Raw genomic sequence first — 26,141 nt, 5'->3', positions numbered from 1 at the left:
GAAGGGATTGTGATGTGGCCATCCCCCTGGGGGGGAGGGTGATTTCTCACTTTCTGTCTGTCTGTCTCTCTCTGTCTTTCTGGCGAGCGCACGTGTCCTATAGCAAAAATCTCTCAAAAGAAAAAAGAAAAGTGTTAGCAGGAAAATAAGGTTGTCAGATATCCCCTTCAGATTCTCACTGGTGGAGAGATCAGAAGGGACAAGACTGAGGCAGAAAGACCAGGGATGTTGGGTGCATCAAGATGGGAGATACAGTGGCTTGAATTCATTGTAAAAGTGGTGGGGAAGAAGAGAGTTAATAGGTTAGAGGGATTCCATTGCCCTTGATGATCAGATGCTGGATGGGTGAGGGAAAGGAGGAGTCAAGGTGACACTCAGAATTTTGGAAGGAGAAGTTAGGCAACTCACTCCAGGTCCCATAGCCAGGTGGCATTTTTGTCCTACCGAATTACATTGATGTGAATCATCCTCCTTCTGGGATCTAACTTTGGGATGGTCTTCCTAATGGCTTCTGAATGAGAATGGCTGAAAAATGCCATATATACTTATAAAATTTGCTTTTATGAAAATAAATGTATTTCCTCAGTAATTTTAGCTACAAAATGCTGGGTTGTAACCAAAAAGAAATTGTAAACCATCCCCTAATGCACTGTCAATTACAGAGACATTCTAAGAATAGCCATGTCAGGGCTACTTATGCGATCTTCATCCCTTCAGAGACTAAGGGAGCAGTTCTGTACTTCTTTTCTGATGCTTTGGCGTACGCAAGGAACTGACTCTGGGTCAGCCTTTTCTAAAAGTTGGACGGTTTCATAGAAAGTGTTATGTTAATGTATGAATTGTGATTATAAAGAAAGAAAACTAACTAGAGAATGTTTTAGTGACATCTCCAAAGTATTTAAAACTTTGAAAATGTCTCCAATTCAGCTAGCTAGACCTCGAACTTAGTGTATTGAACTCTCCTCCCTGTGAAGTCAGCCTGTATCTCTCCCCTCTCCAATCCCAAACTTCTAGCAGCTATTTAAATAAAATATCTTTTTTTTTTTTTAAGGGGTCTTTGCTATAGGTCATGTGCACTTGCTGGAGAGAGAGAGACAGAGACAGAGACGATGAGAGGGAAAGTGAGAAACCACCTCCTAGGAGGAATGGCCATGCCATAGTTCCTCCTCTATTCTCCTCTCCAGATTTTGGCCACACATGCACATGTGCCTGGAGTGAGTTTCAAGCCACCAGGTCTGGGACTTGAACCACGGTTGGCCATGTGTGAGTCCAGCAACGTAACCACTATGTGATCTGCTAGTTCCTAATGTCTTTTCTTGAAAAATTGTAATCGAAAAGTTTAAAAAATGGAATGGGGCTATGGTTGGATAAGTAACTCCTGCCTCATCACTGTAAAAGACAAAGTCGGTATCCCTTCCATTTTACGTATGAGAAAATTGCCTAGTGTCCTGCACAAGATCCATATTGCTCACAGTGACCAGCCAGGACCCTCGGTTTGGGCTTGTTCCCCTACCCTGGCATTTCAGCACTTGACTTCCAACTATGGACCGGTTGACGTTTTAATCTTGGAGAACAGAGGTTATACAGTTACTAAATTTCTTTAAATTTCAAATTCAGTTTTGCTTTCCTTTTGAGGAATGATCAATTAAGCTAATTTCACTGTTTTTGTTTTTGTCCCCCCCCAAGAGGTTTTTGCTAAAGAGCACATGCACTTGCCAGAAGGACAGAGAGACAGAAAGCGAGAAATCACCCCCCAGGGGAGATGACCACACCGCAATCCCTTCTCCTCCATTCTCATCTCGGGATCTTGGGCACGCACACACACACACCTGGCATGAGTTTTAAGTCACCGGGTCCGGGACTCAAACAGAGGTTGGCCACATGGGAGTTCAGCGACATAGCCATTATGCTAACTGCTGGTTCTGCTAATTTCAGTGTTTTTCTGAGAAACAGAGAAACAGTGTTTTTCTTAGAGAAACTAAGCTTGATTCCCAAAGAGTTGTTGCCTGTTAGGGACAGAGTCTTGTTCTGGCACCTCCTACCTGCAGTGTCACTGCTGCATTCCTGTTCACACAGCATGGGAAAGAGATGCCATCTTATTTACTCAGTTCATCAAGGCTTTTTAAAAAAATGTTCTTCCAAACCATTAGTGTGCTGTGGAATTAAATTAGTGGGTTGCAATTAGCATTTAAAAAATAAAAACGGAATAGAATGGAAAATATCCAAGCATATTGTAACAAGTAAGGGTATTGTATAAATAGCTATTTTGTTTCTATTTTATACACATTATTCTCACATGAATGTAAAACTCATATGTATGTGTCTATATGTGTGTATGTTTAATGGGTCTAATGTAAATGTATTTCTTATTGTGTAACTCAGTGTAAAAAGTTTAAAAGCTCCTAGAATAGGCCATAACTATTCTTTTTATTTATAATTGGCACTACTAACTATAAGCACTATGATTTTTTTTTTTTTTGAGAGAGAGATTTTTGCTATAGGGCGCGTGCGCTCGCCAGAAAACAGAGAGAGTCAGAGAGACAGAAAGAAATCACTCTCCGGGAGGATGGCCGCACCGCAATCCCTTCTCCAATCTCCTCTCGGGACCTTGGGCACTCATGCACAATGCACCCGGCGTGTTTAAGCCACCAGTCCAGGCCTCGAACCACGGTCAACTACATGGGAGTCCAGCGACATAGCCATTACGCTAACTGCTGGTCCCACACTATGGTTATTTTTGCATACCACTCAGGAACAGAAATCTGGAGGGTATGAGTAGTCGAAATATCCCCTTTCCTTTAGTTGATGCAGCTAGCTGTTGCTGTGTGGTCCTGTGCATACACTTACCTCATTCCTGAAATGGATTTCCCACAAGCAGGTTTGGCCCAAGAGTTCTCATCAGCAGTCCGGGGGTCTGTTTGCAGAGGTTGATCAGCACTTGTTATTTCCAAGGCCCTGTTGTTTGTTTTATAGAGGCACAAAAAGCGAAGCTATAGGATCCTTTAATTTTGAAGTCCCTTGGTTACTTGCTAGGGCCATGGTGTGCAGATTTTATTTTAAACAATAAGATTTTATTTTGCTTTATTTTACTTTGGAGCAGAATAACTACTGTTCAAAAGTGGGTCTCGCTAAGGAGTGAAGAGGGCTCCTTTAACACTCTTTAATGAGAGCCCCCACTAGTGTTCTGTGGAGCATGGATGTTCTATCTTGACACTGCCTGCCTTTAGATTCCTTCCCAGGCACCTGCTGCCACACACGTGAGCAGCTCAGTCGACATCGCCCAGCTGGGTGACAGCTGAGCAGTTGGCATTTGTTATCCAATATGCCTCGCTGGTACAGTAGGTCGAATAAACATGGCAAAGATAACGAGAAGGGCTATCAGCGAAGAGTAGCAATCTGTAGACTTATTCACACCTTCCATTTCCCCCTGCCGTGGTCAGGACCTTGCTGCTAGGGTGGGACTGAACAAAGGATGTGAGGATTCTAACCTGGCAGGAGGATGTATTGTTGCTTGCGATGCAGGTTAGAACTGTGCTGGGTAGAGAGAACATCAAATGGCTGAACAGGTTGTCAAATACTTCACCGAAATCAGTCATCATTTCGTGAGAGCAACTTTAAAGAGAAAATTTTGTTTCTATTCACCAATATTCCCCTTTGAGAATAATAGGCTAAAATAGTTTACTTTTATAGGAAGAAAACAATTTTAAAACCTATAAAACAAAAAACTATTAACCACATTAGTTGACTGAATTCTTTTTTTTTTTAATTGTCTTTTTTTTTTTTTAATTGCCAGAAGGCACATGCATTCTTCAGAGTGAGAAAGAGCAAGGGAGAACCCCTCAATAGGGCTTGGCCATGTGGGACCCAGCTCCCTGAATCACTGTGCTATGGGACTGGCCCCACTGGCTAACTTCTTTAGGTTTGGATTTCTTAGGAAATCTATGACAGCAGCTACTATTGCCTGATTCATGTCTAGAGTCACTGATGGCTTTAAACTTCAGTTTCTGAAAGATGTCCTCATTCTCCTCTACCCAGGGGAGAGAATGTCTCCCGTCCTCCCTTACTTATTGCACCTCTATTCCTAACAGATGGCTCCTTTCGCTTAGTTTCTGAAATTTATCTTTCTTCTAGCACAAGTCTTCTAATAAGAATTGGCTTCCAGAGACCAGCAGTTGGAGTAATGGCTATGTCACTGGACTCCCATGTAGTCGACTGCGGTTCAAGTCCTAGATCCGTGGCTTAAACTCATGCTGGGTGCGTGTGCGTGCGTGCCCAAGATCCCAAGAGAAGAATGGAGGAGAAGGGATTGTGGTGTGGCCATCTGGGGGTGATTTCTCGCTTTTCTGTCTTCCTAGTGAACGCATGCACTTTATAGCAAAAACCTCCCCCCCCCGCAAAAAAAAAGAATTGGTTTCCAAAATTTGGATCTCAGAGATTGTCTACGATCCCTAAAAACCTCCCCCCCGCCAAAAAAAAAAAAGAATTGGTTTCTAAAATTTGGATCTCAGAGATTGTCTACGATCCCTACCATAGCAGTCACTTGAGCCCTTGCATCACCAGGAAGCAGCAAATTCATACAGGCTGGGTGATGGATCTTGTTTTTCTTGTCACACCCTTAGCTGATGGATTTGCTGAGGAGACAGACATGCTGGGTGAATGAAGTGTGGACACAGGCTCTGGACTGTATGTCTGGAAACCCAGGTGGGTTTCCAACAAAGGCAGCTGTCTGAAGCTGGTTTGCATTTGCATAATTCTGCCTGAAACATCTTCTGTAAAGAATTCTTAGCCATTTTCTAGCCTGTTTGCATAGAGAGCCATCAAAAATTTAGTACAAGATCAGGTTTTACTGGATTTTTGTTTCCATTTTGATGAAGGAAAAAAATATTTCTAGGGTCTAAAGCATACACTGACAATATTGTTTGGAGTCACAGAGTTTTGTTTTTTTTTTTTCCCTGGGAACCATCCCTCCATATCCTGGCTCTGTGCTCCCTTCGGGCTACAGCCTGAAGGAGATTATCCATTCTGTCCATCACTGGGGACAGCTGATTAGGACCACATGGTGCGAGTTTAGAAAGGAGTAACTTAACTCTTCACCATTTCCCTTTCCAGCTACATGAAAATTTGATAGAAGACTTTCTTGCTATCTTTAAGCTCTGTCAATTCAAATTTCCCTCCTAGAAACATTTTTGTCATTAAACGCCAAAGGGATCTTGACTCTAGGAAACACTTGTCATTGAGACCCAAGCCACTCTTGTTGGTGAATTCAATGCCAGTCAGGAACATTGCGTCTTTTTTTCCAGCCCCGACCCAGACCCGTTGTTCACCTACTATATTCCTAGGAATTTAATTCTTAGCAACTGATGGTGTCTGTCAAATGTTCAGGCTCTTCCCTCAGAGAAATAACAATTGTGATGCTCCCTAGGGCCCATACGAGAAAAGTCTGGCATGCCAGCTTTCTAGAGTCACATTGCTAAGCCTTGCTAGCGAAAATGTCATTGTATATCATCCGGCATTTAGTAGAACTGCAGAAATACTCAAAAATAATCAGAGTGAACACAATCTTGAATAAGCCACTTGGACGTAATCTAGGACTTTGAAAAGTTGATGGCTGGGGGAGAATTATGAAATCTTATGATGGCAGCGAAGTCCAAAGGCAATAAATCGACCATATCCTCTCATTTCCCCCCTACAGCCAGGCAGTGTGAAAAACAGTGGATCAAACCGAATGGTTTTAATAATTTTTTTTAAAGTCTCCTTCAAGCAATCTTTTGAGAAAAATGAACAGACTTTTTTTAGAAGAAATCCCCTTAGGCTGAAAAGGTTTTAAGTTTCTGACATTTTGTAACTTTAACAATGATAATGGCATGCCTGCCCTGCCTAGAGATGAGGATATGATCAGTTTTTATCTTTATGGTTTTTGCTGTTTTGATACTCTACAGTTTCCCTTCACTATTGAAAATATTTGTTGTTTTGTTATTTGGTGCATTTTTTTTTTTGAGAGGTTTTTGCTAAAGGGTGTATGTGCTCGCCAGAAAGACAGAGACAGAGAGACAGAAAGCAAGAAATCCCTCCCCCAGGGGGATGGCCACACCACAATCCCTTCTCCTCCATTCTCCTTACAGGAAAGTCACTGGGTCTGGGACTCGAACCGTGGTCGACTACATGGGAGTCCAGCGACATAGCCATTATGCTAACTGCTGGTCCCTGGTGCATTTTTACTGAGTTAAATTGGCAGTCATCTTGACTGATTCTGCAACTCAATCCGTGGGTTAGTAAAGCAGTAAATACTCCTCTCTTCCTTCCTTCCTCCCTTCATCAGATATCATTTAATAAGCTATGGTGGAAACAATATGGTCTGGGCCACAGATTCGTTTCAAATCCCTGTTCTGATACTTGCTGGATATCAAGTGCAAATTACTAAATAAGATAATCATTAGTGTGTAGGTGGGTCCTCCTCTCTGGGCGGTTCCATTCTAAGCATGTTGCATACCTTCATAGATTTTTATCCTCACGACAATCATATTAAGTAGCACTATCATTAAGAAAAAAATGTGTGTGTGTATGGAACAGCAGTGATGTGATGGTTAAGACAACTGGATCCCACATGTCCAACTGTATGGTTAGAATCCTGGATCAGGTGGCTTGAGAAACACACCAGGCCTAAAATCCTGAGAGGAAAATAGAGGAGAAGGGACTGTGGCATGGCCATCCCTCCTGGGGGGTGCTTTCTCACTTTTCCTCTCTCTTCAGCGAGCACACATGCCCTATAGCAATTTAAAAAAAAAGTTATGTGTGTATGTATATTTTAAAGACTTTATTTTTTCCTTAAAGCAGTTTCAGATTTGTAGCAAAATTGAGATAAATGTGCAGAGATTTCCCATAAATCTTTTGTCCCCACATGCATAGCTTCTCACATTATCAAAATCCCAAGCCAGAGGGGTTCATTTGTTACATATTTTTTTTTTAGAGGTTTTTGCTATAGGTTACATGTGCTCACCAGAAAGGCAGAGAGAGACAGAGAGACAGAAAGCGAGAAATCACCCACCAGGTGCCTGTCCACGCCACAATCCCTTCTTCTCTGTTCTCTTCTCAGGATCTTGGACACACAAACACACGTGCCCAGCGTCAGTTTAAGCCACCAGGTCTGGGATTCAAACCGCAGTCGACTACATAGGAGTCTAGTGACAGTCGTTACACCAACCGCTGTTCCCATTTGTTACAATTGAACCTATACTGAGACATCATAATCATCCGAAGTTGAGTTTATGTTAGGGTTCACACTTGGTGTTGTGTATTCTATGAGTTTAGACAAATGTATAATGACATGGACCCATTATTGTAATATCATGCAGAATATTTTCACTGCCCTAAACATCCTCTGTGCTCTACCTGTTCATGCCTTTCCCCAGTCTCGTCCCCTGGAATACACTGGTCTTTTTTATTGCTCCATCGTTTTATCTTTTTCAGAATTCATATAGTTGGAATCCTACAGCATGTAGTCTTTTCAGACTGGCTTCTTTCATTTAGTAATGTGCATTGAAGGTTCCTCCATGTCTTTTCATGACTTGATAGCTCCTTTCTTTGTTAGCACTGAATGATAATCCATCGTATAGATGTACTACAGTTTATTTACCCATTCACCTACTAACAGTCATCATGGTTGATTCCACGTTTTGGCAATTATGAACAAACCTGGCTCAAATAGTTCACATGCAGGTTTTTGTGTGGACCTAAGTTTCAACTCCTTTGGGTAAATCCCAAGAAGTGTAAGTACTGGGTTGTATGGTAACAGTATGTTCAGTTTTACAAGAAACCAACAAACTGTCTTCCAAAGTGTCTGTCTTATTTCATATTCCCACGAGCAATGGATGTCAGTTCCTAGTGCTCTCTATCCTCTCCAGCTTTCGGTATTGTTGGTGTGCTGGATTTTGGCCATTCTAGTAGGTGTGTAGTGGCATCTTATTGTTATAGTTTCCATTTCCCCAGTGCTGCATGATATGGAGAATCTTTTCATACACTTTTTTGCCATCTATTTGTCTACTTTCATGAGATGTCTGTAAAGGCCTTTGTTTTATTTCTTTGCTAGGGTTGTTAGTATTCTTATTGTTGTGTTTTAAGAGTTCTTTGTATATTTTGGATAATAGTCTTTTATCAGCTCTCTTTTTTGCAAGTATTTTCTCACAGTCTGTGGTTTGACTTCTTATTCTTTTGCTAGAACAGAAATTTTAAATTTCAATAAAGTCCTGCTTATCAATTCTTTTTTTGTGATTTATGCCTTTGGTGTTATATATAAAAGTCATTGCCATAGCCAAGGTCATAAGGATATTTTTCCTGCTATACTCTATTTTCTCCTTTTCCATTTTATGTCTTTGGTCTATTTTTTTTTTAAGTTTTTTTATTTCTTCCATGAAAAAGAAAGAGACAGAGAAAAAGAAAGACACAGAGACAGGCACCCCCAACAGAGTCTTTATGCTGTGATCCACTCCAGTCTCAGCTGACTCAGATCATGGACAAAAACATACATGTGTAGCATGCTCAGGGAGGTCCCAGTACACAAATCCAGGACCTTTCCCATGTGGGTCCAGTTGTGTTATTATTAGGCCATCACCACGATCTATTTAGAGTTCATTTTTGTGAAGAGTATAGATCTGTATCTAGACCCACTTTGCATGTGGATACCCAGTTGTTCTATTAGGTTGTTGGGAAAGTCATGACGTATTTTTCTGTGCAAAAATGCATCATAACTTTCTCAATGACCCAATAACACCATTTATTGAAAAGACTGTCTTTGCTCCATTGTATTACTGTCTTTGCTCCTTTGTCAAAGATCAGTTGACTGACTATACTTATATGAGTCTATTTCTGGGCTCTTTATTCTTTCCATTTTTCATAGAAAGTCTGGAAATTGGGTGGTGTCAGTCCTTGAGCTTTGTTCTTCTTCCTCGATAATGTTTTCCTATTCTGGGTCTCTTTCCTCTCCACATACGCTTTAGAATCTGTTTTTTATTATACACAAAATAACTTCTTAGATTTTGAATGGGATTGCATCAAATTTATAGATCAAGTTGAGAAGAACTGATGTTTTGACAATATTGAGTCTTCTTAGCCAAGAACATAGAATTTCTCTCACTTATTTAGTTCTTCTTTGGTTTTGTTCATCACAGTTTTGTAGTTTTCCTCATATGTATAGATTCTTGTACATATTTTGATATATTTATGTCTAAGCATTCCACTGCAGAAGGGAAATGATATCGTGTTTTTACTTTTGATTTCTATTTGTTCACTGCCCCAGGAACCAGCCCATGGTCTGGTGTATAAAAAATGCTCAATAAATGTTGTTATAAAGAAATGTGGAGTTATAAAATTATTGGATTGTCAGGAAAGTCATGATGCACCTAGTTTATTGGTTTTACATGGCTGCCTTAACTTTGCAAAGGAAAGTAAGGGTACACTGAGCAAATGAGCCAGATCTAAAGGCCAGAGCTCACATACCATGTGACCAAATCTTAATCTAAAAAATGTCCATTGGCCTAGAACACTGAACTGAGATTAGCAAAATGAGACTTGATAGTATAAATGTAAAGACCAGTATTTAGGTTGCAAAACACCAACTACTCTAGTACTGTGTGGAGGAAAAAATGGCTAAAACAGCATACATGGGAAGACTTTAGGCTTTTAGTTAACTCTATATTCATAAAAAAAAAAATTCAGTCTAGAACTGTGTGAATAAATATATATTATCTATTATAAAGCTGGTGCCAGACCTATTGCTTAGTTTGCACTTCAGAATCCTCCATTTTCCTCTCAGGATTTTGAGCATGCCTGAACATGCACCTGGCATGATTTTCAAGCTGCTGGCTCTGGGGTTCGAACTACAGTTGTCTATTTGAGAGTCCAGCACCTTAACCACCAAGCCGTTGGCTCTCCCTGTTTCTTTCTTGATATTGTGGTCCAGCAAGTATATATTTGGCATTCCACTCTTCTTGAAATCTTCAATGAACTTATTTAGATCTTAACTGTAAATTTAAAAAATGACATCCCTATTCCCTTTCAAGGGAATTTTCCTCTAATCAACATGCATATCGCCATGTATGAGGTGTGTATGTTGTTCACACAGCCCTAAGTGACCACTATTCTGCTTTCTGTCCCTACAGATTGCCTCTTCTGGATACTAAATATACAGAATCATATAATAAATGATCTTTTGTGACTGGCTTCTTTTTTCTTTTTTTAGGTTTTTGTTATAGGGTGCATGTGCTCACCAGAGAGAGACAGTGAGAGAGAAAATGAGAAATCATCTCCCAAGGATATGGCTATGCCACAGTCCCTTCTTCTCCATTCTTGTCCTGAGATTTTGAGCACTCATGCACACATACCCACTTTGATTTTTAAGCTGCCAAATCTGGGACTTGAACCTTAATTGGCCATGTTTTTCTATATACAAGATCATGTTACCTATTCTAAAGTAACTACATGATTTTGATCTTTCTAATCTGAACATCTTTTACTTCTTTTTCCTATCTAATTATTATGGCTATATTCTCTAATGCATTATTGAATAGAAATAGCAAGAGTGGATAATCCTGTCTTGTTCTTGATCTTAGGCAGAAAATATCAAGTATTTTATCACTAAGCATGTTCCTTGTGGGGATTCTGTAATGTTTGTGAAGTTCTGGTCTATTTCCACTCTACTGAGTATTTCTGTCATGAAAGGATTTTTGTCAAATACTTTTGTGCATCATTGACCTGGTCATGTGGTGTGTGAGTGTGTGTGTGTGTGTGTGTGTGTGTGTGTGTGTGTATGCATGTGTGCGCGCGTGCATGCGGTATTTTAGGCAGGGTCTTGCTGCATCATGATCTTCCTACCTTAGCCTTCCAAGTAGGTGGGACCGTGGGCATGCAATACCATACCCAGCTTTGTTTAGGTGTCCCAGGAGTCAAACATGGGCCTCCCATTTGGCCTCAGCCTGCCAAGCAGCAGTCTCCACTCCCTGTGAGTGCTACCACAGGGACTGATATTTTGTTTCCATTCTGCTGATATGGTGTATTAATTACATTGATTGATTTTTCAGTGTTTTTTTTAAAATTAATTAATTTATTTTTACAGTGTTAAACCAAGTGGCAGGGCCAACTTTGTCATGTTAATATATAATAGCAACTCCAGCTTTCTTGCAGTTGCTCTCCAAAGCTCTGTTCTGAATGAGCAAAGTCTTTGATGGACAGTGTAACTCAGTGAAAATTTTACCTTATTTCCCTTTTTTTGTTCATATTTCAAATGAAGTATTTCACCGGTCAGCATACTCTTTTCAAGTCTTAGCTATGGTTCCCAATATGAAGACCCCACATGACATAAAACCTCTTATGTCTAAATGGAGCCCTCTTCACAGGACTTACTTTCTTATCCCCACTGTTTCATTTCTCAGTAAATGAAAATCACATCCTCTTTTAAAAATAATTAGGCATCCTCATGAGGATGCATTTTTCTTACCTCAACTTGGAGGTAAGAAAAATGCAAGTAATAAGAAATTTTTTTAAAGTTTATAAAAATCCTAAAAATGTACACATGCTAAAAAACAATATGCTTACTCTTAAGCCTCTCTTCAAGTTTCTAACCTGAAAGGTTCCCTAAGTTTTGGGGTCCTCCTTCTCTTGCTCTGAACCTAGCAGAACTCCCAGGTGATGTCAGTTGGAAATGGAAAAGAATAGGGATGGCATGCGTCTATGCCTGTGTGCCTTCCTGTGCCAGCACGATTCTAGATTTCAAAAGCAAAAAACCGTATTTTAAAAATAGACACAATTCCATTCTAAGCAAGGGTCCCCGTTTGATCTTTATTTGTATCTGAGCCCACTTTGTGTCCTGAAGGATAAGTGACAACCCATATACTCCCATTGGGTGAGAAAACATCATATTCTGTGCCAGTTTCCTGTCACTGCTTTGAGCTCTAAGAGTTCAGAGAGGTGGGGACAGTGTGACCTCTACCTAGCTGTATTGGCATGAGTCCCTGGTGACAGTATGTCTGAGCTCTTAGGACACTGGCAGTCTTTGGAGCAGTTCTTCCTCACTTTTTTCAACAACCAGCCAATTTGGTCTCAGGAAACTGCTCTGCAGTGCTGGCTGGGTTTGGAAGTCATTTTTAATTTTGTGACAAAGACAGATATGTCCTATGGGAGTAGTAAGTGGTTTTACTGGTGATATTAATGGAACTGTGACCTCTTCTGTATCTATGGTCCCACAAAACAAAATATGTTTGTGTTATAAGATGTCAGGCAAGTTCATTCTTAGCCCTTCCTTGAAGTAAACTGTAGAGGAAATATACTATTAATAAGCCCAGAGAGTAGTGTGTGCATCCACGATCAGAACCTCATTTCCAAGCAGTAAATTTATGACCCTGTCGCCTGTCGTACAAATAATGTGTTTTAAGTTGCGTTTGAATAGACGCATGTCATTGAAGTTCTGACCGTCTTTGAACAGAACTGTAACAGGTCCAGTGCAGAAATTGGTACTGGCTTTTCAAAGCCAATTGGCATAGTACAACTTAAGTGTTTTGAGGATCCAAACAAATGACAAAGGGTAAGAAGAAGTTCAGAGGCATACTGAATTAGCCCCTTCTATTTTCATCTGGGATTGGTGTTCATTAGCCTACAAACAACTACACTGATGTTTACCATTTCCTGTAGGAACTTTTTATGCCTGTGTCCTTTGTTAAAAATGGTTGCTTTAGGAGACAATAAATTAAATATGAAGGGTTTACAGTTTAGTTAAATGAACTAAACCATTTCCTGGTGTTTGTGTTTACCTTGGGACTCAACAAAGGAGACAAAAATATAGACTCACGGGAGGAAGGAAAGGAGTGATCAAATCCCAGTAGTCTCTGACTGAATGTCTAGCTCAGCAACTTTATTTAGAGGAAGAATTTAATGCTGATAAGGAATCCTTGTCTCTGTATAATGAACTTTTCCTCTCTGTATATGTTACTACACTCGTTGAGATTTCCTAAAAAACACATAACTTTACTGACAGTTAATGTCTCAATCCGTTCTAAAGGACAAAACGAACTCAAATGCAAAATTCATGGTTCTCCTTTAGTAAAAATAGATCATGCGCTGTAATTTGAATTTTAACCTTAATAATTACAATAGTGGTTATAAAATAATATATTATCATTCTAGGAGACTGACAAATACAGAAGAATGTAAATAAAAAAGTAACAAGCCATAAAGACACTACCCAAAGATAATCATTGTCAACATTGTAGTGTATTCATTTCCAGTCTTTTTGTTATCCACCATGTGGCTATTTATTATTTTTATAGTTAAGATGATGAGTATAATTTTTTATTTTCATTTCTAACTAATATCCTCTCTCCCTAAGTTCAAATCTCTCATAATAATAACAAAATGAAGAGCTAATACATACATAATACTATCTGCCAGGCATCATTCTAAGTGCGTTTTATATATATATATATATATATATATATAAAAATTCATGTTATCCTCATAATAACTCTCCTAAGTAGATTTTACAGATGACACAGAAGATCATTTGCCCAAGGTGACTCAGCTAGAAAGAGCCAGAACTAGAATTCAAATTCAGGCTGTGAAGTGTGGACTCAGCACCACGATGTGATGCCAGCCCTCACGGTCCTACCCCTTGGTGATTGTTCCCTTCTCCGAATTCCTCTAACACTATAGTATGACATGGCACTTACATTCCCCACTGAACATGTGGAAATCAGTCTCCATCTCTGAAAAAACATTGCTACCTGCAGCCCTTCGTAGGATCTGCCTTAAGAAAAGGAAGCCAGAGATTAAAGAGCCTAGGATTGGAGACAGAAGTGAGCCTCCAGCCTCTGCTCATCTAGAAAGCTCACTGCACCTCCTGGCATCCCCTTTCTCAACTGCAAAAGCCTTTACCAACCCTCTTTGCACCTCTAAGCGCTGGGTAGATAAATTGTGCATAGTAAAGGAACAGACCTAATATACAAGTGAAATAAATGCAGTATTCAATGCCACCTCTCCCACTAAGCAGCTTAGACATTCACATCATTATTAGTCTGCCAGGAAAGGTCTAGAAAACCTAGAAGTCTTGCTTCTTTCATTCAAATGATAATACATTTCCCAACTGGCTGAACTTCTGCATCACCTCTAACTCTCTGAAGAGGGTTGACTCTCACCTCTGCATCTACACCTCCTGAGTTCTTACAAAGGCTCTGGAGGGTGCTTCCTGGGGCATTAACATAGCTGAGGTAAGAAGTTTATGCAAAATACTCTCTTTCTCACCCACTAGACTTTTATGACTTTTCCCCACAGTGGTCCTCCCCTGTCACAGTTGCCTATGTGGGTAACTGTGCAGTCTGGGCCAAGGCCAAGAAACAAATAAGAAATTAGGTTTCATCCGAGAAGCTTTCCTTTTCTGGGTAGAAACACAGAGTGTCAAGTTCAAAGACAATGTACATTTGTGGAGTACGTGAAGGAGAGAACGATGTCGCTGCGGCAGTGCCCAGATTACCTCACCAGCTAAAATGTCCAGATGTTTGTATTTCGATTACTTATATTTATATACCTTTTTTTCATTTTGTTTCTCATTCAGATGCAGATCGACCTTTCGTAGAGATGTACAGTGAAATACCCAAAATTATACGTATGACCGAAGGAAGGGAGCTCATCATTCCCTGCCGGGTCACATCACCTAACATCACGGTTACTTTAAAAAAGGTAAACTTGAGCATTGCTACTCAGGATATGTTTACTGCAAATGAGTAAAATAAAGTTTTCATCATTTTATCCCTCTGGAATTATTTTTTACAGACATTGGGGTTTTGCAGTGGATTTTTCTGCAACATCCCTTTACTATTAAGTATAAGTATAGAAGTTATTCCTAGGCGTTCATTTAAATAGAATAAAGTGATAAATGTCTTAAGCATAAATCTATAAATAATGAAAGAAAGAAGATCATGAAAAATTTTCTGCATTGCCACAAATCCCAATGTCTGCAGATGTTAGAAAAACCCGTTCAAGCTTCCCCAAATGGACGACTTGGCAGCGGGTGGTTCACCCCGGTTATTGCTGAAGGCAGGACTGTCTGCAGGAGCCTGTTTCTGCAGGCCTCAGATGCCCTTGCTTCATGCCTTGAGCTGGAAAGTTCCTGGTGACAAGAAGGCTGGGCACCCGACCATAGCCATTTAGAGAAAAAAGGGGAAAAAAGCCACGCATAAAATTTTTCTTCGTATCATGTTATAAATTGTACATGTGGAAAAGGAAAATGATTTAAAGTAGACTAAAACCAAAAATTAAAATGTGACGTCCTAGCTAATTAATCAGTAACAACAGTTAGACATCTACTGGGACTAAGAATTGGATAAAAACTCCCCTAATGGAAAACTGTACCAAGTCCTGAGAAGAGAGCTTTAAGACAAAAAGTTAAGTCTTCTCCAAGGCAGCACTCCCACTGCCTATCACACAGCAGGTACTTGGGAGGGGCCTGGCCATGGTGGTGTGAGTGGTAGTGAGGTTGAAAAAGTGTGGAGTGTGATGTTCAACATCACCCAGGGCTCCTCAGGCCCCAAGTGTGATGGAGGTGTCTCCTTGTCCTCTTCCCTTACAGTCACTCTCCCATGTTGTCAACCTGATGGAAGCCCTCAGTATAGTCCTCCGGAGACAAGTTTAGGCTTCCATTACATCAGTGGGTCCTGGCCAGGAAATAGAAAAGCATTAGCTGACAGAGTTGGAAACACCAGAGGAGTCAAACTCCTGAGATGGTGAAAAACTGTAGTTCCCAGAATGAGAGAGCATCCCAGGCCATAGTGGGCATTAGAGTCAGAAGCTGGACTTCTCCTTCAGTGCTCTTGCCATTCTTCTCTAATGGTGTAGCTTGTGTAGGAGGAAGACCAGAGTGTTTTGGAGCAGAGATCCATCTCGCACTGCCTGGATTCTCACCACATGGCTGCTTACCTGCTGGGCAAGCTAACATGTTACTGAATCTCTCTCCACCTCAGTGTCCCTATTTGAGGAATGGGGTGGTTACAGTAGTACCACCTCACACGGTTATTAGGAGGCTGGATGAGGTGACATGGAAAGCACTTAGAACAGTGTCTGGCACAAGATAAGCTCTATTTAAAGGTTAGTTGTTAGCATTCTTTATTTAACACCCAATATTATCAAGGCTTGTTTTCAGTAGTGTGGTGTTAATCCTTAGCCAAGATAATAACTGCTATGTGATTAACGTGAAAAAGACTACTGAAAAAGGGCACCTCTCTCCTTCCATCACAAGGAACATTCCAGAATTCTCACTTGTAAAAATTTGGGACAGGGAAGTTTATTTACTCTATTTTTCTGCCTAAGATCTACAATGCACAATTTTTTTTTTTTTTTGAGATAGAGGTTTATGTTATATGGCACTTGCACTCATTGGAGAGAGAGAGACAGAGAGACAGAAAGCGAGAAATCACCCCCCCCCGGGGGGGGATGCCCACGCCATAATCCATTCTCTGCCCCTCCCCCCCGTTCTTCTCTTGGAATTTTGGGCACATATGCACATGCACCAGTTGTGAGTTTTAAGCTGTCAGATCTCAAACACAAACTGCATTCAATTACATGGGAGTCCAGCGACATAACCATTAGTCCATCTGCTGGTTCCCTGACAATGCACAACTTTTAAAAATAGACAGCAGCATAAAATTCTAACAAGAATCTTGGTTTGGCACATATATACTGAAAATATTCTTTTTAAAAAGAATTATTTAATTTTATTAATTATTATTATTATTATTTAATTCATCAGAGAGAGAGAGGGAAAGCAAGCCACCAGGTCCAAGACTCAAAATGCGGTGGGCCATGTGGGAGTCCAGCCACCATGCCACCTGCTGGACCCTTGGAAACATTCTAACTTATTTCATATTTATGCTGACATTAAATTAATCTTTTCTTTCAATTTCTCTTATTGTTTTCTTTTCTTACTGTCACTCTCAAATTAATTTTCAATTAAAATACATTTAATTTAATGAATTAAATTTATTAAACTTATTAATACATTTATTAAAGAATAAATTAATCTTCTTTTCTTTCCATTTCTCTTACTGTCCCTTTTCCTCTGTCCTTTGCCGTCCCTCCGCTCTCCTTTCCCCATACCTGGTGGAGCCATGGTCAGATAGAGAGAGGCCCCTCATTTTCTTGGGAGGTTGAAACCATGTTCCCTCTGTCCATGTGTTTATGACACATGCAGGTCGTGGCCACAGCTGATGGGCAACATAGTTTTCCATTGTTTTAGCTTTTGTCAGCTGAAAATGCTTTGTCAATGGAATACAACTAGTGGCAGTAAGGGGTAGGTTAGAGTAACAGAAACATTTGAGAGAAAATGTTAATATATTCTTCAGTTGAGCAGAGGAAGTCTGTCAGCAAATCCTTCTTTTAGATTGGCACATGCTTGTTTTCACTTATATTTAAAGTATTATAGATTTCAATCCTTGACTTAGACTTTTCTTAACTGCTCTAAATTACAAGAAAAAGTTCTTTTCCTCCCTGGTGCAGAAAGCATATCTAAGTTTGCAGACAGAATCTTGATTTACTAAAACATGAAATAAATCCTTTGATTGCGTTCAGTTCTTCTTTAAAAGGACGTGGTTAATTCCAAACCCTAAGTGACACTAGGGCCATATACCAATAGGAACACAGTCACTGAGAGAAAGGCCCAAGTGACTTAGACCAGCAATTTCTGCATAGGATCACGACTCCAGATTAGTTCCTTCAACAAACTATGTAAGTAAATGATAACTGGCCAGACAAAAGGCCCAGGAGCTGCTTCCTTTTTTTGAGAGGTTTTTGCCATAGGACGTGTGCACTTGCCAGACAGACAGACAGAGACAGAGAGACAGAAAGCGAGAAATCACCCCTCGGGGGGATGGCCACACCGCAATCCCTTTTCCATTCTCTCGGGATCTTGGACACGCACGCACACGAGCCCGGTGTGAGTTTTAAGCCACCAGGTCCGAGACTCGAACTGCAGTCAACTACATGGGAGTCCAGCGACATAGCCATTATGCTAACTGCTGGTCCCATCAGGTGCATTTTTTTAAGAGGAAATAGAAAAGGTTCAAACCTGATGGCAGTTTGGCATTTCCTTTAGAATCACTTTCTTTTTCCTCTTCTGACTGAAAATAAGTGACGTGGTGCTCAGAGTCTACCCTCTGAACTTACATTGGCTGTTGGCATTAGTGAACTTGGCTGGGCCTCTCTAGGGAGCAATGACCCCTTATAAAGCTTGAACCCAGGACCAGCAGATGGCATAATGGTTACGTCACTGGACTCCCATGTATTCGACCGTGGTTTGAGTCCTAGACTCTGCGACTTAAAACTTACACCAGGCACATGTATGTGCATGCCCAAAATACCAAGAGGAGAATGAAGGAAAAGGGATTGTGGCATGGCCATTCCCCCAAGGTGGGGATGTTTCTCGCTTCCTGTCTCTCTGGCAAGCACACGTGCCCTATAGCAAAACTCTGCTAAAAAAAAAAAAAAGTTTAAGCCGAAGAGATAGTGTTTACGATGGAGTCTTTAAAAATTAAATCCTAGATATCAGAAGGCAGAAGGAAAGGATCAACTCGTGGATTCGTTTCTTTGGAATTCACTGTAATTTTGAATATGACTAGGAACTGGAGAGCACTCCATCACAGAGGCTTTGTTCTGGGGGTTTCTCTCCTTGAGGCAAATAGGAGGCCTTCCTTGTAACACAGCGAGATTCTAAGGATGGTAACTCTAAGGAGTGCCAAGATGATGTTATGAATCTTGGAGAACTTTTAGTTATGTATAGTCCTTTCAAGATGGCCACCTTGTTAGTAAACTATGCAGAATGGACTTGTTAAGAGCTCCAGACAAGGAGGACACATGAGGATAATCTAGCAGCCCCCGTGGAAAAAAAATGTAAATTGGTTTCTCTACTGAGTATCAGACCGACTTATTATGAAGAGTCCCAGAGGCCCAGGAATTACAGGCTCCCTTAAAAAAGCCTGACATGACGAATAAGTCTATCCTGAGTGGGTGTTGCTTGTTACCGAGGCTAATAATGGATTATTAAAATTACTCTAATTTATCATAATACAAATATATTCCAGTAGATGTGAAAAGCAAAGAACGAATTATAACCAGTTATAGTTTTTCCCTGTACTCTTTTCATTTTAGATGAAAATTATGTTTTCACAAACTACTAGTAAAACAGGATTGCCGCAGTGCTGATAAGATTTTGCTAAAGTATGTTTCTTCCTTTTCAGTTTCCACATGACACCTTAATTCCGGATGGAAAAAGAATAATCTGGGACAGTAGGAAGGGCTTTGTCATATCAAAAGCAACCTACAAAGAAATAGGGCTTCTGACTTGTGAAACAACAGTCAATGGACATTCCTATCAGACAAATTATTACACATATCGACAAAGTAAGTGACATTCCAAAGACCTGAACATAAGCCAAAATGCTCTGTTTTATCTGCTCAATAAAATCTGAATTAAAAAATAATTTTCTCTTGTATGCTTGTAGCCAATACAATCATAGATGTCCAAATGAGCACGCCAAGCCCAGTCAAGTTACTTAGAGGTCATACTCTCACCCTCAACTGTACTGCTACCACTCCCTTGAACACGAGAGTTCAGATGACCTGGAGTTACCCTGGTGAAGTGAGTGACCCATTTTTCTACTTCTTCTGCAGGACAATATTTATTTTTAGCAAGTGAGATCCTCATTGGGTTGTTGAGATGGGAATAATCCGTAAGGTCTGGCTTCTGTGGCAGTGTTAGTCCATAAAGGAGCTTTGGACTTGGTTTGGGTGCTTTCCTTGCCTGGCATTTCGTGAGTGTGATATGCATAGATACTGTCTTTTGATGTCTGGAGGTCTTGTTTTGAAGTATATAGGCTGGTATTTCTATTGCATGATTCTGGATGGAAAAGGGGATTGTTTCATCCTTGGAAACTATTCTGTAGGATTTAGAGATGAGAGAGAAATTTTATCACTAAATGCCAGGCAAGGACTGCCTTTTGTAATAACAACAACGATTTTTCAGGAAGTGCTCTTTGTCGGTGCATTCATTCAAGATACTGGCAGACAGTCAGGCACCCGATTGGAGCGTGTCTGGAAAAGATATGGCAACCCAGCCATCCAATATTCCATTTGAAAAGTGTCAAAGGAGCAATTCTGCCCTCCAGAAAAATGAGAAGAATGACAGTTGGGCTCCCTTAATTGAATTGAATATTTCTGCAAATAATAATTATCTGTAAAAAGTATGGGTGAGGAAGCTATGATAAACTGTTATGGAAATTTTGACAGTATTTCCAGCCCTCATTTCTCGTGTGTTGGTCTGATTTATGTGGCACATCCCAAGTCCAAGTGTTATTCAGATCGCCCAATCACCAAGCTAATTCACGATTAAATTATGTACGAAAATTAATGCATGAGCCCCAAGCTGTTGTTTTTCATTAACGTTTCTTGCCATGGCAATAGTAGACTATCAAGGAAAGTCATGATGCTTTTTACACAGAAAAACACGTCATGATTTTCCTGGCAACCCAACAGAATAATTTAGCATCCAGAAAATATAACAAATGTCTTATAGGGACACATTAAGGACTTGCTGGTCCTTAAAATTAACTATTTTGTAGAAGATGGTATTGTTTCATTTAACTAACAATGCTATGACTTATAGTAGTATTTTCTGGGTTTTGATAGAGATAAATGTCAAGAGGAAAGGAACTTGGATCTCGTTAATGTTGCTGCTGAAGCAGTGTTGCGAGTACAAGGGAACTTTTGAAATTTTGTGGGAAAATGGAATGAAAGTATGAGTTTATTATGGCATAAAGAGTTTGAAATCCATGCATAATTTTTTTTTTATAATTCCCCATGGATTTTCTGAAGACCTCTCTACTACTCTTGAATGCCTTTTCTTCTTTTTTTTAATCTTGTGGCTGTTGGTAAAGTTCGAGTGTCTCTTTTTTCTTTTTTAAGAATTATTTATTTAATTTTATTTAGTCATTCATTTATTTTAATTTGACCAGAGAGACATAGAGAGAGAGAGAGAGAGAAAGAAGGAAAGTAAGAAAGCAAGCCACCAGGTCCGAGACTTGAACTGTGGTCAGTCATGTGGGGGTATCCAGCCCTTAGCCACTATACCACCTGCTGGCCCCAGGATGCCCTAATCTTTCTTGAAAGGGACTGTGTAGCAGAACTTTCTATGAAAGAGAGCAACATACTGCTCATGTGCACTTGAGTGTAGCTGGTATGACTGAGGAATTGAATTCTAAATTTTGTTTTACTTTAACTTAAACCTGTAAGTGGAGACTGTAGTACTGGACCAGGCAAGTCTAAAACACAGGAACAGCTGTTAATCCAAGTCAGAAATGATACTGATGGTACTCAAACTTGGAAAGAAAAGAGTCATCAAAGGGAAGAGTAATACACAAAAATTTGCGGAAAGTCCCCTCAACGTGTTATTTTGAGGGACTGATGCTTTGACTTTTGATGGCAGCGACTGACTTTTCTCTTTGGTTAATGCTGAGAATGAAGAGCAGGGCCTAAACATGTGTCTGTTCTGACAGAGAAACTAAAGGAAAGGAGGGTGGGCATTTATTAAACATGGCACAGAACACACCTAAGTTTAAGACCTAAAGATCAGTTCTTCACAGCTTCCAAAGTCTTTTTCCACCCCACCCTTTCCCTGCCCCATTGGGGACAGATTGAAAGGAGGAAATAACATATTATGTGTTATAAAATGTAATGCTAAAAACAACAACAACAACAACAACGGAGGCAGGAACAATAAAAGGAAAAGGCAATAAGATCTCATCTCAAAACAGTGAACGGGTCACTGTGGCCAGTTTAGCCTGCTGAGCCCCAAGGTCTTCCTTTGGTCTTCCCAGAGGTAAACACCCTGCAAGTGAGGGCTAAACTTGTCTTCCATGTCTCTAGATCCATTTACTATGAACAGAAATTGGCAAGTATTGCTCAAATGGTGAAACAATAAAACTAAATTTATTCCACCTTAGTAGGTGTGGCCAGGATTCATTATCTTTTCTTTCATTTCTAGTAGAGAAGCAAAAGGTGATTCATGAAGAGAGACACTTGCCACTAAGCCAGATACTAGAGATGATCATTGTCCGTATTAGTGTGTGATATCCATGCCTAGAGAATAGGTTACTGTTGAGAGAGGTGTATGTGCTAGAGTTAAAAACTAGATTTATACTCAAAAGATCTGAATGCCTGGCCTACTTTGGCCTATATCTCTGTCATTTCAGTTCCTTCATCAGTAAAAGGGCAATCATTCTGCCCGTCTCACTACATGTTGTGAAAAACAATTGAGCTAATATTTGTGAAGGTCCATTTGAAGAAAATTAATTGCTAAGTAAGTGCTGCCATGCTTCACGTTTGAAGCACATCTAGACAGATGTCATCTCCAAACATCTTGCTTTGTGTAGACTTGATATGCTTCTTAGCATCAAAAAGGAGCTGTTGTCAAAATAATGATGAGAAATGCTATAAGGCCATGACTTTAAGCATGAAAAATGACAACTTCTACATTTGTCTTACGTTTTCTTCCTAGACAAATAGAAGAGCTTCTATCAGGCGACGAATGGACCGAAACGATCCCTTTGCCAATGTGTTCTACAGTATTCTGATTATCGACAAAGTGCAGAGCAGAGACAAAGGACTTTATACTTGCCATGTGAAAACTGGGCCATCCCTCAAATCCGTTAACACTTCAGTGCATATATATGGTAAGCAGTAGCTCAGTGTTGCCAACTCATACTATGCTTTCTCATCAGGGTGGATTTTGGAGTTCTGTAAACAAGTTCATTTTGTTTTGGTCAAAAGCAACAGTGTCATGAATGAATACAACTTTGACATGGCTCCCACCTCCCCCATGCCAAAAAGCAAATCCCATTAAGTACTCTTTAATTTTGAACTGGACAGAAGGTCTTTTCTTTAGAAGTTTATGATGATTAATAATTCAATGACATCATAAGATTTTTATGAAATACTTTTATAGTGTTCTGTATAAACAGAACAGAGAAGCATCATCAATTTTACCTTTATTATCTAGGAAATAACTTTCCCAGGTACTAGCATGAATTAAAGAAATAAAAATATGGCATGATAAATTATTTAGAACTAATGCTGTTTTATCCCTGATTTTACCATCATGGAATCCTAATATTGTTGCTTAATTCCAGTACTCAAATTCTGTAGAGAAAATGCTTTTTTAAAAAAACTGATTTATTTACATGGTTAAAAAGAAAAACAGTGTGAAGAGTAGAAATTATAGAACAATTCCAACAGTAGCCTTTTATTTACATTTGGGTTGCTCCAGTTAATTTTTTATATCAAATTGTTATTTTAGGTGCCCAGAGCAACTTTCTCCCATCTTCCTCAAATCGGCCAAGGAGATTTTTAGAAATACCTTCCTACTCTTGTGTTACTGTGATATAAATATTTAAGGTGTTTTATTTTTGGTGACCCTGCACTGTCTTATGTCCCTAGAACTTATTGCCATTTGATGAGAAAGTATTTTACCAGTTAGGGTGCTGTTGAAGTACTTCATTCATTGATCAATGTTTAGGCACACTCATAGGCTTAATCATGCTCTGTTTATTTATTCATTGATTACCCCCTCCCTTAGTGAGGCAGTGAGATTTCGTTTTCATAATATGTTCTTTTCTAATGTATTTATCACTTCTCCTTTCAAAGAAAAAGCATTCATCACTGTGAAACATCGAAAACAGCAGGTGCTTGAAACCGTAGCTGGCAAGAGGTCTTACCGGCTCTCTATGAAAGTGAAGGCATTTCCCTCACCAGAAGTTGTATGGTAGGACCATAATTATTTTCATATCAGTTTAAGTTATGCCTTGTAAGTAGGAAGATGCAAAAGTTCACTGACTTGAATTCCTGACAAAATAACGAGAGAAGCTCCTCAGATAGCACTAGAGAGTCAAGAACTGTATTGATTTCTAGGTGGTGGAGGTGAGAAGAATGAAGGGGAAAGGAGATAATGTAATAAGATGAAGAGATGAGGGTTTTTTTCAGTGCTCTTCAGTTTAGTCAGACCCTCACTGTCACTAAATTTCTGCATTTCTAAACCTTCCTATGATGTCAACATTCTTTGAATGGGATGTGTTGGCCAGTGACTAGGAAGCATCTTGAATATGTAACATGCTCTATTAACCCTGAAGAAGTGGGCCCTTGTAATGAGGATGCTGAAAATAATTCTTTTATATACAGTTGGCTTGAAAGTTCCAGTCTTGTTTTAAAATTAAACAAACATTAATAGAGACAAGACTACTCATCTGTAGGATGGATAAATGGACCTACTTGAACAAGTTAAGTATTTTTTTTTTTTTTTGGCCTGATAGTTGCATTTTCAGAAACTCCTTAAGTAGTTACCAAAAAAAAAAAAAAAAATACTAGTATAACACCTGATGTAAAACAATGTTATCTTTATAATCTGCAGTCATTTTATTAAATTACTTTTAAATGCCAATAACTTTGGCTCAAGTTATTACCCTTTAAACAAAGGGTATAGTACAAAACTGCTAGAAAAACAAACCATACAAATACAAAAGTGGGGTCATTTTAGAATCTCCTCAACCAGAGTTTATTGGTTTTCACTGTCATATAAGTGTAATGTTTGTTTTTAGTTTCCTCAGGTACTTAATAGAGGGACCAGCAAATGGTGTAGTGGTTACATCACTAGACTTCCACATGACTGACCATAGTTCAAGTCCCATACCCATTGGCTTGAAAATCATGCTGGGTGCATGTATGAGTGTATCCAAGATCCTGGGAAGAGAATGGAGAAGAGATTACACCATGAAATCCCCCCTGGGGAGTGATTTCTCACTTTCCCTCTCACTGTGTCTGTCTCTCTCTCTCTTTCCTACAACACACATGCTTTAAGGCAAAAAAAAAAAAAAAGCAACAGAGGATTAAAGAGATTAAACTTTGTGCCATGCCTTTAGGCCATCATAGCAGGAAATATGTTATTTGTTTCATAATATTTAAAAAGTTTAATAGTAAATTTTTTAAATAGTAAACTTGATAGTAATTTCATGACTCTACGAGGTACACTTACCATCCCAGTATTTGTGAGTACCCTCATCTGGTAGTGCTGATCCCATCAGTAACTGAGCTGCTAGGCCCGTAAAAGGATTCAACTCACCTTCAAAAATGCTGACTTATTCACAGGAAATAACTGAAAATAATATGAAGACAGTATCCATAATCATGAAATATAGCATAGTCATTTTATGTGCTTTGGGTCTGAGAACCAGTGGTTATGGGAATCTGTGAGCAGGACTGTGTAATACAAGCGTGATGATGAACTAATACCATTCCCAACCTTACATCTTTACACAAAACCCAAACTTTTGGCTGATTAAAAATACCCATTTAAAGATCTGTGCATTTTCATGAAATCATAGAATTTGAGAGTTAAAGGGGAATCACTGAGAACTCTAGAAGATTTGAGAAAACTGAAGTTCTAAGTGGCTACTGCAGTGCATAGTGTGAGCACCAACGCCAGGTCAAGAATTCAGGCCCCCAAGCTCTCAGTTCTGGCCACTATTGATTGATATCAAGGCATTGATTCTATATTTGAAATGTTTTTTTAATTTAAGTTTATCCTTTCTGTTGTTTTGTGCTTTAATTATTCTTCCTCGGGGGGAAAAATCTTGACAATCTTGATTTGACTATAGTTTATGAAAAGGACAACTGGTGTGACCATTTAAATAACTAATAAGAACTCCACATGAGACCACAATAGAGAAGTCTATTTTTATTTTTATCTGGAGAAGTGATCTAGTTGATCTGACTTTACAATGGCCCTTGTACTGTTGATGGAGTCTCATGGAAAACTCTGGAAAACATCTCGGGTAGAATTAGAACTGGTGCCTCTGGGTTAATACTTAAATCACAATGGCCACCAGCTTCCTTGTGGTTACTTTAGACCTCTACTTTTTCTTCTTCCCTCAGTTTACTTCTTATTCTTTGCCAATAAATATGAAGAGTTGCACACTCTAAAAATCACACTTGCCTTTCCTGGAAAGTTAGTGCCTGAAATTTTCAAATTGATGTTGATGATCAAACGCTTGACACTGATGCGCTTGTAC

General features: G+C 39.5%; 1 protein-coding gene across 1 annotated transcript in view; it reads left to right on the top strand.

Moving 5' to 3' along the window:
- FLT1 (fms related receptor tyrosine kinase 1) overlaps positions 1–26,141 on the top strand; it is a 178,965-nt gene that overhangs the window by 5,851 nt on the left and 146,973 nt on the right. Inside the window, exons 3-7 of the mRNA XM_014583107.2 lie at positions 14,594–14,718; positions 19,266–19,428; positions 19,530–19,666; positions 22,580–22,754; positions 23,725–23,842. Coding sequence (XP_014438593.1) covers positions 14,594–14,718; positions 19,266–19,428; positions 19,530–19,666; positions 22,580–22,754; positions 23,725–23,842 — 718 coding nt within the window. The remainder of the gene's footprint in view (positions 1–14,593; positions 14,719–19,265; positions 19,429–19,529; positions 19,667–22,579; positions 22,755–23,724; positions 23,843–26,141) is intronic.

This window comes from Tupaia chinensis, unplaced genomic scaffold (assembly GCF_000334495.1).
Source record: "Tupaia chinensis unplaced genomic scaffold, TupChi_1.0 Scaffold144045_1, whole genome shotgun sequence".
Classification (NCBI taxonomy): domain Eukaryota; kingdom Metazoa; phylum Chordata; class Mammalia; order Scandentia; family Tupaiidae; genus Tupaia; species Tupaia belangeri.
The sequence above is the reverse complement of the archived record's forward strand: the minus strand, read 5'-3'. Positions and strand labels throughout refer to the sequence as shown.